Raw genomic sequence first — 15424 nt, 5'->3', positions numbered from 1 at the left:
CGCCCGGCTAACCCTGCTGTATTTTGTAGCTCTACAGGTAAAAGGTAAAGCTTGAAAATTGCCAGGTGCTGAGCGTCGTGGCATGGAGGAACTTCCAGAAGCAGCTGCTCTTCCCTTCCTTAAGTTATGGAGGAGTAGGGAGTTATGAGACAGCTATAGTTTAGGCAGGAAGCTACAGAGGTAGATGGGAGGAAGTTCTCACCCCCCCAAATTTACAACTGACTTTGAAAGAAAGCTTCTCGCTGCAACTTTTTACTACTACCTTAAAAACGTTTTGGTGGGGAGAGGGCTGAATCAGTAAAGGGCTTGTTCTGTAAGCATGAGAATCCAAGCCTAGATCAATAGCATCCACATAAAATGCCAGGCATGTAATCCTAGACCAGGGAAAGCAATAATGGGAGGACCTCTGGAACTCTCTGGTCAGCTGTTTTTGCCAAATTAGTGAGCTCCAGGTTCAGTGAGATACTCTATTTCCAAAAATAAGTTGGAGACCTGTAGAAGACAAGCAGTATATATTTCTATCTTCTACTAGTATACACATCCATGCACATGTGTGCACATGCATACAAACACACGCACACATACGCACACATGTGTGTACACCTGCACACACACACACACACACACACACACACACACACACCTGCACAAACATGCACTCACACATACCCATGAACACTAACATAAACATATACCACACACACACCAAAAAAATTGCGGGGTGGAGGCTGTGAATCTGATTGTAGATTTGCTTGGCACACAAGGCCTAGGATCAACTCATAGCATGGCAAAATGTAGTTTGGGAAAGAGAGAAACAACTTACTTGTTCAGTGGGTAATAAGATCTAAAGCAACAGCTCAGCAGAAGACCAAGGTTCTATTCCTAGCCTCATATCAAGGTGACTCAAACTACCTGTAACTCCAGGAGATCCAGTGTCTTCTTTAGCCCCTGTGGGCGTACTCATACATGCATGCAGGAACATTTTGAAAATGCTAAGCTTTGCAGTTAAGAATTGAAGGTAGTAGGTTTCCTCGTTTCTATGATTATTAATCATAATTCTTTGAATGTTTGAATTTTACTGTGTCACCAAAGTACCACATACTATCAGGGGAAATAAATTAAAATTTTAATTTAAGGTTGATAAGTTCTTAGTTCCCTAAGGGCATGTCTGTTTTAGAAACCGTCAAAAGTGTTTCCTGATTCCCAAGTTTCGCAGACCAAACTTGGAAAACCCATGTGAAGACATTTAAATGGTTGGCCTAACTTCTTGTCTCCTCTTGCTAGCTTCATCCATCTGTGTCCAGTTGTGTTCAGCATGGAGGAGCAGAACAACTCTGCTGGAAAGGAGCTTCAACACAGGACCCGAGCAGAAGTTCCAGGAAAGAAAAGCTGGCAGTCACAGGCCTACACCCTTGGGGCAATTTCCAACTTTATGTCTACTTTCCTGACCTTTCCTATCTATAAGGTTGTGTTCCGGCAGCAGATCCACGCTGTGGCAGTGTCAGAGGCTGTGAGGCAGCTTTGGCTCGAAGGCCCTCAGTACTTCTACCGGGGCATCTACCCTCCTCTTCTCTCCAAGACTCTACAAGGGACTCTGCTGTTTGGCACTTATGATAATTTGCTGTGCTTTCTCTCCCCGGTTGGGCCACACTCTCTCGGACAGCGCTGGACTGCAGGACTCATGTCAGGTGTAGTAGAAGCTGTAGCACTGAGCCCCTTTGAAAGAGTACAGAATGTGCTTCAGGATGCTCGAAAGCAAGCTTGCTTCCCTAGCACCTTCAGCATTCTCAAGGAATTCAATTCTTACGGGCTTTGGGGGAGACTGTCGCTGGGTTATTATCGAGGTTTCTGGCCGGTCCTTGCCAGAAACAGCCTGGGAAGTGCTCTGTATTTCTCCTTCAAGGATCCTATCCAGGATGGCTTGGCAAGGCAGGGCCTGCCCCATTGGGTTCCTGCTTTGGTGTCTGGTAGTGTCAATGGAACAATCACCTGCCTGATTCTGTATCCTCTGATTGTGCTAGTTGCCAATATGCAGTCTCATATTGGCTGGCAGAGAATGCCAAGCCTGTGGGCCTCTGCACAAGATGTGTGGGACACTCGAGGTAGAAAAGTCCTGCTGATTTATAGAGGAGGATCCCTGATCGTCCTCAGGTCCAGTGTGACCTGGGGCCTCACAACTGCTATCCATGACTTCTTGCAGAGAAAGGCTCACACCAAGAAAGAGATGAAAGACTGACTGAAGATGTGTGGCTATGGCATCCATAGTCTAAATCTTTCCTTGTTGGTTGTGTATAGTATATTTCTTTGGCTTGGTTACCTAAATCAACCATTATCTGTAAACTGGTACTGCATGGGAGAAGCTCCTAACTTTTCACCTGTTAGTCACAGACAAAGCCTACCAGGATTCCTTGGTCAAAGAAAGTCTCCCGAGTCTATACACAGCTTCAGTAGCCTCAGAACCTGGAGCCTTTAAATATAAGCCTTTAAATAAGCTGTAGCCCAGATTAAATGTCATTCCTTCAAGGATTTTTTTTTTAAGTAAGAGGAAACTTTAAAAAGAAGACTCTATGTAGTACTGTAAGTCTGGGATCCTTCTATATGTCCTTCTGACCAAACCGAGTGGAACTCTAAGTTCAATGAACTGTACTAGACTTTGGGGACAACTTCAGAGATGCCTATATTTTACTGACATTTCTCACTGCCTCTACCACAGCCATTCTCGCTTCAAGCTATGGGTCCCATTTTCAGGGTCTCTGTTCTGATTACAAATCTTAGATTGGGCTCACCTCCACCCATCAGATACCACAAGAACTGATGATGCTGGACATAGGGCTGAGAAAACATTTGGTGCCTGGATAGAAGGAAAAAAAGGCTTTGAAGCAAGAAATTTAATTAATTTAATTATATACCAAATAGAGAAAAATAAGTGGTTTGGTGTTATCAGACACACACACACACACACACACACACACATATATATATATATATATATATATATATATATATGATTATATTGCCTACAAACCATTTAAGTTTCTATAAGATAAACCTGGAACTAGCATGAGCATATCTCTTCATAATTAATCACTAATTCTGTTGATGTAGACAGCTATATAGTATAATGAATGGTCTTAGCCTGCCATTCAGAGCCATTGTCAATATGGATCCCATATAACTTTCTACATATTATTATCCCACATGCATGGTCTGCATAAGCCAGCCAAATGCAGTGCGCTTCACTCCCCAAATATTTTATGAACTTACCCAAGGCCATACTCTGCCCCACACCGTTCTCTCCACTTGTACTGACCTCCTCCACAATAAAAGGCCTGCAATTTACAAAAGTCCAGCTTTGATGCCACTGTCTGTATGGAGCCCCTTCTCTATCACCCCCCCCCCAGAAAAAAAAAACCTGAAGGTGACATTAATTTTGTGATATCCTTTTTAGCAGCTCATCAACATGCACTGATCCCATTATGACACTGGTCCCATGTGGTACTGATGTTGTTGCTGTTCTTCAATACCTCCTACTAGTCTGCAAACTTCTTGAAAGCAGGGATTCTTATATGCATTTTTAAATCCTCCATTGTGCCTAGGTGCTCAGTAAAGTTGGTGAATTATCGAATTGATTATCAAGCTGTGATATAGTCTCTTTCCTCAGGGTGCTATCCCTATTACATGAAGATAATGTTACTGACCCATTGTCAACAACACACATGCCTTTGGGATGTGTTTGTTTTCTTTTAATAGTGGATTTAGTTTTGTGCTAATTATGATGCCAATGAAATAACAATGATAATAAAATTATGTTAAACCACAATATTTAGTGAGTTTGTAATATTTACAGCATGCTTGCACTCATGACGACTTCGGCACCCAAACCGCATAAACAGAATCGCACTGCACACATGCACACTGCACACTTACTCTTTTTAGCTCTAGAATTTTGAGTATTCCCAAGATGGCATGTGCTGCAGTTCTTGCTTCATATATGATACCATGGTAAATTCCTCTATCTACACCTCCTCACCGAGCCAAAATTGTCCTTTATAATGACCCATTTGTCTAGGGATGAGAATTCATCACCGAATGCTGCAGGAATTAAAGTCAGGATTGTAGGCCATAAGAATACTAGTATTTATTTGCCGAGAAGGTCAATAGAAAATGGTCCTCCAGAAGAGCTGCAGATGAACTTCCAAATAGTAGGTTTGAGTGGGCTGGGACAGTGTTGTTATCCTTTCTTACCTGTAGAGTGAACATCTATGCGTTATAGATAGAAAACATTTGGTGGGGATTGCATATGTACTGAACATGTGCAGCTCTTTTGTTATACATTCGAACAACACAGTATAACGATCAATTGCAGAGCACTTAAGCTTGTATTAGATTTTATAAATAGACTAGAAACAATTTAAAATATATGGGACAGAGCAGGGCATAGTGTGACATATCTGTAATCTCCTTCCTGGGGATATGAGGGTAGGAGGATCAGGAGTGCAAGGCCACCCTAGGCTACATCGTTCCAGGACAGACTGGGCCGCATGAGATCGTGACTCAATTCTTTCTCCCTCCCCACAAAATGAAAAAAAAATAAACCTAAATAGAAATAAAACAATAAAATGTATTTGGTGGGAAGTTTCATGCCAATACAATTATACAATTTTTTTTTTGAAAATATGGGACTTCAGAAGTGACTGGTTTTGGTTTTCCCAGAGATCCTGGAACCAAATCTCCATGGATCCTGATGGATACCAATGCTTGCCCATTCAAGGAAGTACAATACATATTTAGACAAAGAGAGGAAAATTAGAACAGCAGCTAGTTATGCATATGTCTAACTTCCAAGAGAAAATATTTTTCACAAAATGTTTAACAAACTAAAGAGAAATAATCAGCACACCCCCCATGTTTTTATCCAATAGATGCACTTATCTCCAAGTACACAGTGAATTCACAGTTGTCACTTTGTCAATCTGTAACCCCTTCTTCATTCTATTTAGAAACAAATGTGAGATTATGGAAAAATTTTATGCATAATGCTCATATGCATGCATTCTGTCTATACACAGAGAAAAATTTCTTCCTAGACAGAAAACTGCACACACACACACACACACACACACACACACACACTTCCTTTTGAGACAGAGTTTCTCTGTGTAGGACTTACTGTATAGATCAGGCTGGCAACCAGGCAGTGGTAGTGCATGCTTTTAATCATAGCACTCAGGAGGCAAAGGCAGATGGATCTCTGAATTAGAGGCCAACCTGGTCTACAGAGTGAGTTCCAGTACAACCAGGGCTACAGAGAGAAATTCTGTCCAAAAAAACAACAAACAAACAAACAAAAAATAGACCAGGCTGGCTTTGAACTCAGAGATCCACCTGCTTCCACCTCCTAAGTGCTTGGAGTAAAGGCTGCACCACAATGTTTGGCCAATAATTCATTTTCAATGTTTATAGATATGCTATTCATATATTTAAGTTTTTATAAAAGACAATCTTTTATCTCTCTGATAATTCTATAGGGCCATTGCTCAGTGGTAGAGGCCTTATCTAGAATCCTTAAAGACATCCCCCACACCACAAAACAAATAATGCATAAAATGAGGTTGTTAGCAAATAGTTTTTTTTACCCAGAGTTTCTAGTCCAGGACAGCCTTGAACTCTATAATGACAAGGATGACCTTACACTTCTGGTCTTCCTGCCTGCTGCCTCCAACTCTCAGATTATAGGGTTGCAGGTGTGCACCCTCATGGCCCATTTGTGTGGCACTGGAGCTCAAACCCAGACAGAGCCTTGCATACGCTTGGCAAGCACCTTTAATTGAGCAACAGCTCCAGCCCTGCTTGCAAAATATTATAAAAGGAAAATTCACATGACATGTTTTATGACTAATTTGTGGTAGTTGTTTAAATTTACACTAGTTGCTTTACACGTAAGTTTTAAATGTATGTGTTGAAATTTGAAGTTATGGAATTATGAAGATTTACAACCAAAGTATGGCATAATTTAAGTTGGATCACATAAAAACCTACAGGAGCCGGGTGGTGGTGGCGCACACTTTTAATCCCAGCACTTGGGAGGCAGAGGCAGGTGGATTTCTGAGTTCGAGGCCAGCCTGGTCTACAGAGTGAGTTCCAGGACAGCCAGGGCTACACAGAGAAACCCTGTCTCAAAAAAAAAAAACCTACAGGATGTTGTAAAATCACATATAGACCTATTATTTTTGTCCACTTCAATCTTCTGAGCAAAAATAACACTACAATTATTGTCCTGTTGATTTAAATGTCAGCATTAATATTTCATTTTATGATGATGATCTAGTCATTTTTGTGATATTTGAAATATTACTTTCAGGACTTGAGATCAACAAAATGAGCTAAAAACACCTATATTGGTTTAAAGACATCCTAAATCTAGAGTTTAACACCATCACATAAAAATAAGGCAAAAGTATACACAATATGATTCAGCCATAAAGAACTACATCTGTACATACAGGATTCTGTGGGATAGTTTTCTAAGAATGCAATTTCTGGTTTGCTGGGTGTGCAGACTTTCAATTTAACTGAATGCTGCGTAACATTTTACGCAGCACACACAAATTACCCTTAGAAGCCATGTTCAACAGTTCCTGTTGCTCCACCTGCAGGCCAACAGTTGGTAATGTTAGTTACCTAACATTATTTTTTTTAACCCAGTGGCAGTAAAATGAAGTCTCCTGCTCTGATTTTCCTGATTGTTAATAATGTCGAGCATATTCCCACATGCCTGTTGGACAGCAGGATCTCTTCTTTTGTTAATCATTTATTCAAGACCTTTGCCAGTTTTCCTGTTGAATGGTGTCAGTTTTTCAAATTTATTATGGGAGTTTATTCGTTCTAACTTCAATCTTTTGTCTGTTCTCCTTACAGTAAGTGTCTGTGGGTTTTCTGAGGAGAAATCATTCTTTGAATATATAGCCTTAGTTTTTCCTTTCACATTTATTTCTCCAAATATATTTGGAATTAATTTAGTGTAAAATGTGAGGATGGAGACTGGAGATAGAGTGCTTTCCAAGCATGTGCAAGGCCTTAGGTTCAACCCTAGCATGTAAACCCTATGAGGCTAGATGCTCACTTTCATATTTTCTCAATAAATATCCATTTGTTGACAAGCCCTTTCTCTCCATATTCATTTTTGACAAAATTCTATCAAATATGAAGCATTTGTATATCCTTGAGTCAATGATAGAGCTGCTGTGTTCCACTGTTTTCCATGTCTAAGTTTGTGTCATCATACCATTGCTTTATATTGTATCTTCAAAAGGAAGTCTTGGCTCAGGTGGGAAAAAGATGGAGGGAGACAGTACTGGAATCGGGGTGGGGACCTCTCTGGGACAAGCTAGAAACCTAGGGCAATGGAAACTCCTGGGAATCTATGAGGGTGACTCTAGCTAAGACTCCTAGAAGTGGGGGATTTGGAGCCTGAACTGGTCATGTCCTGTAACCAGGTGAGACTTCCAATGGAGGGACTGAGACACCAACCCAGCCACAAAACTTTATACCTACAATTTGTCCTGCCTACAAGATGTGCAGGGGTAAAAGATGGAGCCAATATATGCATGGGAGTAGGGCCATCTGCTGGAATCTGAGTAGCCTCTCAGAGACCTCATCTTTGAAGAAACTGGCTCTCCCTTTCCAAACAACCATCAACTGTCAGTAATTCTCAGCTAGGGGCAGAACTTCTCCATGCTGGGATATTGTCAGATTTGATTTTCATCAGGTTATGTACCTGTAATCACATATGTTCAGAAAACACTGTAGTAATCCACTACCTCTAGCTCTTAAAATTCTTTCTGCTCCTCTTCTGGGACAATCCCTAAGCCTTGGGAGGAGGTAAATTCAGTCTACATAGTTTTCATCTTCTGTTTCTTGTGCATCAAACAAGTACTAGGTAAAAAGCAGTGTCAGCAAATTGTTTTGTGGTTATTCTAAACTAACTGTGCTCTTGGTCGATGGCACAAAAAGCCTAAAATGTCACATGATTACATAGGCCATGTCCAGGAGTGGATGGCCCTGAACCACATCTGCACTATGAGCTAGCCAGAGGTTAGAACAGAGGTTACTGAGCATAGGTTCAAAACCACTGGTCATTACAGTATGGTCCCTTCCCAAGGGTATAAAAAAAAAAAAAAAAAAAAAAAAAACAAGAATGCAGGGTACAACTCATTCAGTTTGGCTCCCAAAGCCCAGATATTAAAATCTAACTGGGTAAGATGTAGCTGTTCAATGTGAGGCTCCTAAATTGGCAGAGGAATGAATGTATTTGTAAAGATGGTATTGTGGACCCCAGGAGTAGAGCTGTGGAAGAGAAGGGGACTGAACCTTGCCAATAATTCATCCCTTAGCCATCAGCATTTTTTTTTTAAATTGTGACTTGGAAAAGCCCTGCTATAGGTGGGCTGCAGGTAAACTGAACAGAGACAACCACCCAGAAAACTAGACCTGGGGAAGGGGCGTGGCAAGCCAGGATTTGTCCAATCAGAGAGGCCTGTGTAAGGATTACGTTAGCCCGTTTGTTCAATCATAGAGGGGATGGGCGGGATATAGGGGCGGGACCCGTTGAAGAGTTTATCAGTTTGCTGCGGCACCCGAGACCACCACCCTGATCTAGAGGTAGCTGCGGACTTAATTGCTGGCCTGATAAGAGCCTTGGAGCGGGCAGGTGAGAGCGAGTGGCCCTCGCGGGGCCAGGCACGGTGGCGACTGCTGGCGTGTGCGCTAGCGTTTTCCTGTTTTCAGGCAGACCGAGCTCTGTCTGCTCACCGGAGTTCTCAGAGGCTTTGTTTCTAGGCGGTGCAGAGCGCGGTCCTGGTGGTGGTGGTGGTGGGGTCCCCACCTTGGGAGGTTCAGAGGGACCAGCGGCTCCAAGGAGTTAGTGAAGGCTGGAAGTAGGGTTTGGGCGGGTGGGACAGGGCCTTCGAGTGTTTGCTCTCGCCCCTCTGCCCCGCCCTGTGGTTACAAATGTGAGAATCCCAGTTTTCCTGGCTTTGAGCGTGGGCTGTTCACTCGGTAAAAGAGGGCCTTAGGGTATCCTTAATTGAATGGAGATGTGTTTGGACTGTGTGTAAGCTTCGGGGATAATGATTCTCCAGTGTACTTTGGTCAATAGATTGTGTCCTACCCCACTGGGGTAACAAAGAATTTCGCCTTCTGATCTTTGGGATCTTTTCCTATTGTCCCATTCCGATACACTTGTGAAATTTAGAAAATACCAGGGATTTCGCCATGTGTACCTTTGTATCATGCCAATTAATAGTGAAAACTGGGGAAGTAGAACTTAACTCTATTTGGCTTACTTCAGTCTGCTAAAGTTCTGAGTCTGAGCCTGTTTAGCTTTTTTGTCCCTTATATGTTTACTAAGGCTACAAGAAGATATTGTGTGAAACTTGTAATCCCCTTTCATTCTTATTATAATGCACTTAATATACCAACTTTCATCATTCAATTAGAAGCAGTACAGTGTTGTATGACCCTTTTTTTTTATGTGATGCTCACCACCATTCCTAAATACTCTAAAAGTAATTGGCTAGAAGGTGAAGATGCTCAGATAGTCCCTTTCGTCTTCTCTTAAAGAGCCATCCCTAGTCAAATCTAGTCCTTTATTTGCTCTTCTATTCCTATCTGCTATTGCTTGTCACTTCTATTTTACCTTTCTATTTTAAGGTGAGCCCCACCCCTACACCTCCACTGCCGGTTTCTAGAGTATCTTGCTTTCTAGAGCATCTTTGTCTGCTGTCATTTACTACCACCAGAAATGGGCTAAAGTCTTGTAATCAGAGTACTCTAAGAAAAACATGACCTCCTAAGAATCGTTGTTTTCCTATTGAAAAACAGCATGCAAAATATTCACTGATAATAAATGAATGTTTTTACTGTGACTCTTAATCTGATCATAGTTCTAGTGGGTAACTTTTTTTTTTGGTTTTTCTTTTAGTCAAGATGAGTGACAAACCAGACTTATCTGAAGTTGAAACATTTGACAAATCAAAGTTGAAGAAAACTAATACTGAAGAAAAAAATACTCTCCCATCAAAAGAAAGTAAGTAATGGGGGTTTCTAGTAGTGAAAGTTGGTATAGTCAGTTAACAAACTTATGTTCTTTTAAGTTTTTCACAAAGTACATAATAATGTCCTACCATACTTAACAGTTCAAAATATCCACGAGCTGATTTTGTTATCGGGGATATGTAAGTGGTTCCTGCATAACAAACAGCAGTGGTATAAAGAAACAAAAGCTATTTTCTGTTGAAAATTACAAAAATCACATTAAAATTAATCTTGGAATGATGGACAAAAAACCTGATGTACACTTGTAATCATGTGGTGTTTTTCTGCCTTTGACAAGTTTGTGTGTGATCTTGTCCCCCTAATGAACTCTGCTCATGTTTCTGATCTTTTGTAAATGGAGTAAGTTCAGAGTTTGAATACACTTGATGTTCCCAGACTCAGGGGATTATTGTTATTTCCCATATTTTCATCTTCCTGGAAAATTTCCAAAAATCATTCACAAATGCTGTGCCATGCTTTGCTTTCTGTACATCAAAATTATCTGAGAGTTCCAAAACCAGGCAAAATATTTTTAAAGTATAAAATGGTTTTAGAGTAAAAGTTTTCTTATTGGACTGTGATAGATATAGTGGAACAATGAATTTCATTTACCATTTAGTCTCAAATAGTGGCAGCAGCATACATCTACCTTAAATGGAATATAAAACCTATAGTTGATTCAGATTCTATTAAAATGGATATTAAAATGGTTGCTATGTACTCACATAACACTTTGTGGGGATTTACTTAGTATTCTCAATTTAAAGCACATAGGATAACCATTTGAAGATTTAGCACAGAATTCTTTTTAATGGCACTGAGTTTCAAACCCCAGGCCTTAGTTCACAATAGCCAAGTCCTATAAAAACTCTAGGAAGACACTAAACATATTAGAAAAATTCTCTGCTAATGATATTTTTGTTTCTTTTTTTTTTATCCCTAGCTATCCAGCAAGAGAAAGAATACAATCAAAGATCATAAAATGAGTCTCCTTTCAAGAGCAGCTTCAACATTGCCTGACAGCCTTGGCTTTAGGCTTGTTTCTGTAAACCTATGTGATATGTAGAAATTTTAGGCAGTTCCTACCCTGGCTGAAAGATCAGCATTTGCTACCAATCATTAAATTTGTTTTCTGCTGCTCACTGGTGTGTAACTTTCATTGTCAATACTCTTTTGTTGGCCTTGGTGCACGTGGGTTTTTTTCACTTGCTACAAGGCAAGGCAATTTTAACATACAGTGGGTGACTCAATGGCGTCATCATCTTTGTGACATTGCGTGCTTTTGCAGCTCCTTGGGTTTCTTTTCATCTGTATTTTAACATTAAATTAAGTATAGTCACAAGCTTCCTATGGTACTAATGCCTTCATTTTCAAATGAAGGAATGGCAACATAGGATCTCTATAGGATAGGAAAATATCACCTTGCTTCCTTAAAAGTGTTTCTCAACTTAATGGAAACACCCAAACCTGGAGTTGGATGGGGAGGGAACAGAAGACACTTGATAAAACATACCATAATTAAAGACAACAGAATTTAATATCTACTGATGACTTACATTACTTGATATCTGTTCTGGTCCTTGCACTGAATAGAGTTTACTGTATTCACTGAACATTTTGATTTCTTTAGTGAACCTAAGTGCTGCTGGTTTAAATGTGTATCTCCCAGTTCATATACATCTTTTTAGCTCCCAATGTTTGGCTAATTTAGTTCCTTTGGGAGCCATTCTTATAAGGTTAGTAGAAGTTAAATAAGGTTCTAAAAGAAGCTTCTAAAAAGAGAGAAAAAGCAGGACAGAAATGGGGAGGAGGGGCTTCCACTACCCAGTAATAACCATCTAGACTATGTTCTTAATTTACACAACTTCTTTTTAAAAGGTTATGTATTTGTGACCCAAAATGTTAACTTGCTTTTTTCTTTCTAAGGACTTATACGAACTTATATCCTTAAATTGTCACAACTGAAAATAAAGCAACAACAGAACAAATAATAACAAACCCAAACAACAAGCCCTTTCTCCTTGGGACTGAATTCTCAGAAAGCTAATTACTGGTTCAGGTTATACCACTTTCATGTAAATATGAGCTGATAGCCTAGGGGCTGGTGGGACTTGGGTTACTCTGCCCCAGTGATGAATAGTTTCAGATCACAAAACTTCATATAGAAAAGTATAGAGTACTGCTCAAGTTATAAGGGTCTTTGAAAGGCCAATGTATTAAAAGATTGATGGGCAGTCTGTATCATTATTCTGAAGCTGTGAGACCTTTAGAAGATGCAGGCTTGTAGAAGTAGTTTAGGAATTAAGAGTGTGTCCTTGCCACACCAGGCTCCTGTCAGCAAGCACCTCTTGGCATCAGCAATAGTGACTGGCTTGGTGTCTGCAGAAAGGATGGATTCCCTGGTGGGGTAGTTCACAGATGGCCCTTCCTTCAGTCTCTGCTCCACTCTTTGTTCCTGTACTTTTTGTCCCTGTCTTTCCCTTAGACAGGAACATTTCTGTATTAAAAAGTTTGAAATGTGTGGGTGGCCCCATCCCTCAACCAGGGGGTGTGCCTATCTACTGGAGGTGGTCGCCACAGGTTCTGTCTCCCCTTTGCTGTGCATTAGGCTAAAGTCATCCAGGTTGGGTCCTGGGACCCTCTCACTTTGCTGGTGTCTGAGATCCTCTAGTGGATACCCCTAGTTCCCCACCCCCTAACTGCTTTATATTTTTATTCAATTTCCTGACCCCTCTGTACCTCTCTCCTGTCCCCTCCAGTACCTTATACTGCTCCCTTATTTCCTCCCCCTCCTTTCTCCCTCCCAGGTCTCCCCTGCCTTAACCTCCCTAGATCATCCTGTTCTCCACTCAATGTAGGAGTGAGGCATCCACACTTTGGTCTTCCTTCTTCTTGACCTTCATATGATCTGAGTTGTATCATAGGTATTCCGAGCTTTTTTCCTAATATCCACTTATCAGTGAGTACACACCATGTGTGTTCTTTTGTGTCTGGGTTACATCACTCAGCGATGATATTTTCTAGTTCCATCCATAGGAAGAACAGTATCAGCTAACTGGACCACCCAGTGCTCCCAGGGACTAGACTACCAACCAAGGAGTGTACAGGGAGAGATCCATGGCTGCAGATACATATGTAGAGCAGGTGGCCTTGTCTGACATCAATGGGAGGGGAGGCCCTTGGTCCTGTGGAGGTTTGATGCCCCAGTGTAGGGAGATGCTGGAGCAGTGGGGCTACAAAGGGTGGGTGGAGAAGCACTCTCATAGAGGCAAAGGGGAAGGGGAAGAATATGAATGTGGGATGGAAGGTTTGTAGAGGGGTAACCAGGAAGTAGGATATCATTTGAGATGTAAACGAATGGAGTAATTTATTAAAAAATAAAAGAATGTGTCCTTGAAAGGCACATTAGGACCTGGGTCACTCCCTGTCACTTATTTGCACTCTATTGTTTTAGTAGCCACTCTAGAATGACCAGCTTTCACCATATATTCCTACCATGATATATTGCCTTGGTACAGGCTTTAGGACAGCAGAACTGAGTTTTCTTTATTATTTCTATTTCCATTTTTAGGTTTTGAACAGTTTTATTCATTTCCTTCACCTGTTTGGCTGTATTTTCTGTATTTCTTTAAGGAACACATTTATTTCGTCTTTAAAGGCTTCTAATATCTTCATAAGATTAGATTTAAGATCATTTTCTTGTGCTTTAGATGTGTTAGGAGAGCTGGGCTTGCTATAGTAGGATAGCCGGCCTCTGGTGGTGCTATAATAGCCCGGCTCTTGTTGATGGCATTCTTACACTGGCCTTTAGCCATCTGGGTTTTGCAGTTATTGTAGGTTCAAATGCTGATTTCTGAGTTTATCTTTGCTGGATGGGTGGTTTTTGTATCCCCCACCCTTAGTTTCTGTTTCCTCTCTGTTGTCTGGCCTTAATGCCTTAGGTTTCTGGTGACTATTGAATCTTCAGTTCCAACAGAGTGTCTCTCCTGGGATTTTTGTGGCCTGTGTGGCCTCTGGATTCTTGGGTGCTAACTTTGCCTCTGGGGTCCCTAGTACCAGCACAATCTGGGGTCCTTGGTGCCAGAGTGGTCTCTGGGAATGCAGACAGAGTTATGGGCCAGAAAATGGAGCACAGGGGACGGGGTTCAGTTTACCACTTTTGGGTTGCTTTATGGGGACTTGACAGAACAAGTAGATTTTTCAAAGGAGAATTTGAGTTCCACAGGTGTGCTGTGCATATATATGCCTGCACTTCCACATATATACAAATCTCTCTCTCTCTCTCTCTCTCTCTCTCTCTCTCTCTCTCTCTCTCTCCTCTCTCTCTCTCTCTCTCTCTCTCTCTCTCACACACACACACACACACACAGGGGGGGGTGACAGAGGGAGAGAGAGGGAGAGAAAGAGAAACAGAGAGAGGGAGAGAGAGAGAGAGAGAGAGAGAGAGAGAGAGAGAGAGAGAACACTATCATGGCTAATTGATCTGAGTCTTTGAAGGCACAACCTCAGTCATTCTCTTTGCGTACTACATGAGAGGGCCCAGCTAGCTGACTGGTAATGCAGACAAGTATATACCCAGGGCCTCTGGATTCCATTAGAAATATGCTGATCAGGTCAGTGAGATACAGTTTAAAACAGGATGAATTATTTTTGCAATACAATAATTTCTGATTTGAAAGATAAAAAGACCAAATAGGCCATTGAGATTATGGGTTTGGGGTATTTATAGACAAATTCTATTCAGGAATCAAAGCTGAGATGTGTACATCTTATACAATACCAATAAAGGTTATTTTTCTTTCCAAAAAGCTCAAAGTGTGGCATTAGTAAGATGATATCGTCCAGAGACCCCTTTGCTCTCTGAGATATTTTAAACATTTCCTGTTTTTTCATTTTAAGTATTTATTTTATTTATTCATTGTGTGTGTGTGTGTGTGTGTGTGTGTGTGTGTGTGTGTGTGTAAGAAGAAACATACACTGGTGACTGTGAGTATGTGTTTCTGTGTGCACATGCAGAGGCCAGAGAGGACATTGGATTCCTTAAAACTTGGGCTACAGGCATTTGCAGAACACCTAGCAGTTAGGTGGGTGCCAAAATCCACAATCTGGTCCTCATGATTGTGCAGCAAGTGCTTTTAACAACTGAGAGATCTCTTCAACCCCTTAAACTTCTTTGTTAAAGGAACCAGGATGATTTTAGGCCTCAAGATATTCTATGGTGACTAGTCAGCCTGTTGCAGAGCAGAAGGACCAATCAATCACATTAAGCACCTACTAGTAGCTGGCAACCTTGTTGCAAGATATACTATGCAGTCAGATGTTAAGGGCT

General features: G+C 41.1%; 2 protein-coding genes across 12 annotated transcripts in view; both read left to right on the top strand.

Moving 5' to 3' along the window:
• Window positions 1-3820, top strand: part of Slc25a53 (solute carrier family 25 member 53) — a 53312-nt gene extending 49492 nt beyond the window's left edge. For all 11 annotated transcript variants that reach the window (XM_076918549.1, XM_076918551.1, XM_076918555.1 and 8 more), the window contains one exon: window positions 1285-3820. In XM_076918549.1, the coding sequence (XP_076774664.1) occupies window positions 1316-2236 (921 nt within the window). In that variant the 5' untranslated portion in view covers window positions 1285-1315 and the 3' untranslated portion in view covers window positions 2237-3820. The remainder of the gene's footprint in view (window positions 1-1284) is intronic.
• Window positions 3821-8584: 4764 nt separating this feature from the next.
• Window positions 8585-11237, top strand: LOC117694668 (thymosin beta-15A). Its single transcript, XM_034485643.2, has 3 exons — window positions 8585-8710; window positions 9983-10087; window positions 11039-11237. Exons 2-3 carry the CDS (start codon window positions 9988-9990, stop codon window positions 11074-11076), a joined length of 138 nt encoding a protein of 45 aa, XP_034341534.1. The 5' UTR covers window positions 8585-8710; window positions 9983-9987; the 3' UTR covers window positions 11077-11237.
• The last annotated feature ends 4187 nt before the right edge of the window (window positions 11238-15424 follow it).

The sequence above is a fragment of the Arvicanthis niloticus genome, chromosome X (genome assembly GCF_011762505.2).
Source record: "Arvicanthis niloticus isolate mArvNil1 chromosome X, mArvNil1.pat.X, whole genome shotgun sequence".
In the NCBI taxonomy this organism is placed as follows: domain Eukaryota; kingdom Metazoa; phylum Chordata; class Mammalia; order Rodentia; family Muridae; genus Arvicanthis; species Arvicanthis niloticus.
Note: the sequence above shows the minus strand (reverse complement) of the source record. Positions and strands in the feature narration are given on the sequence as shown.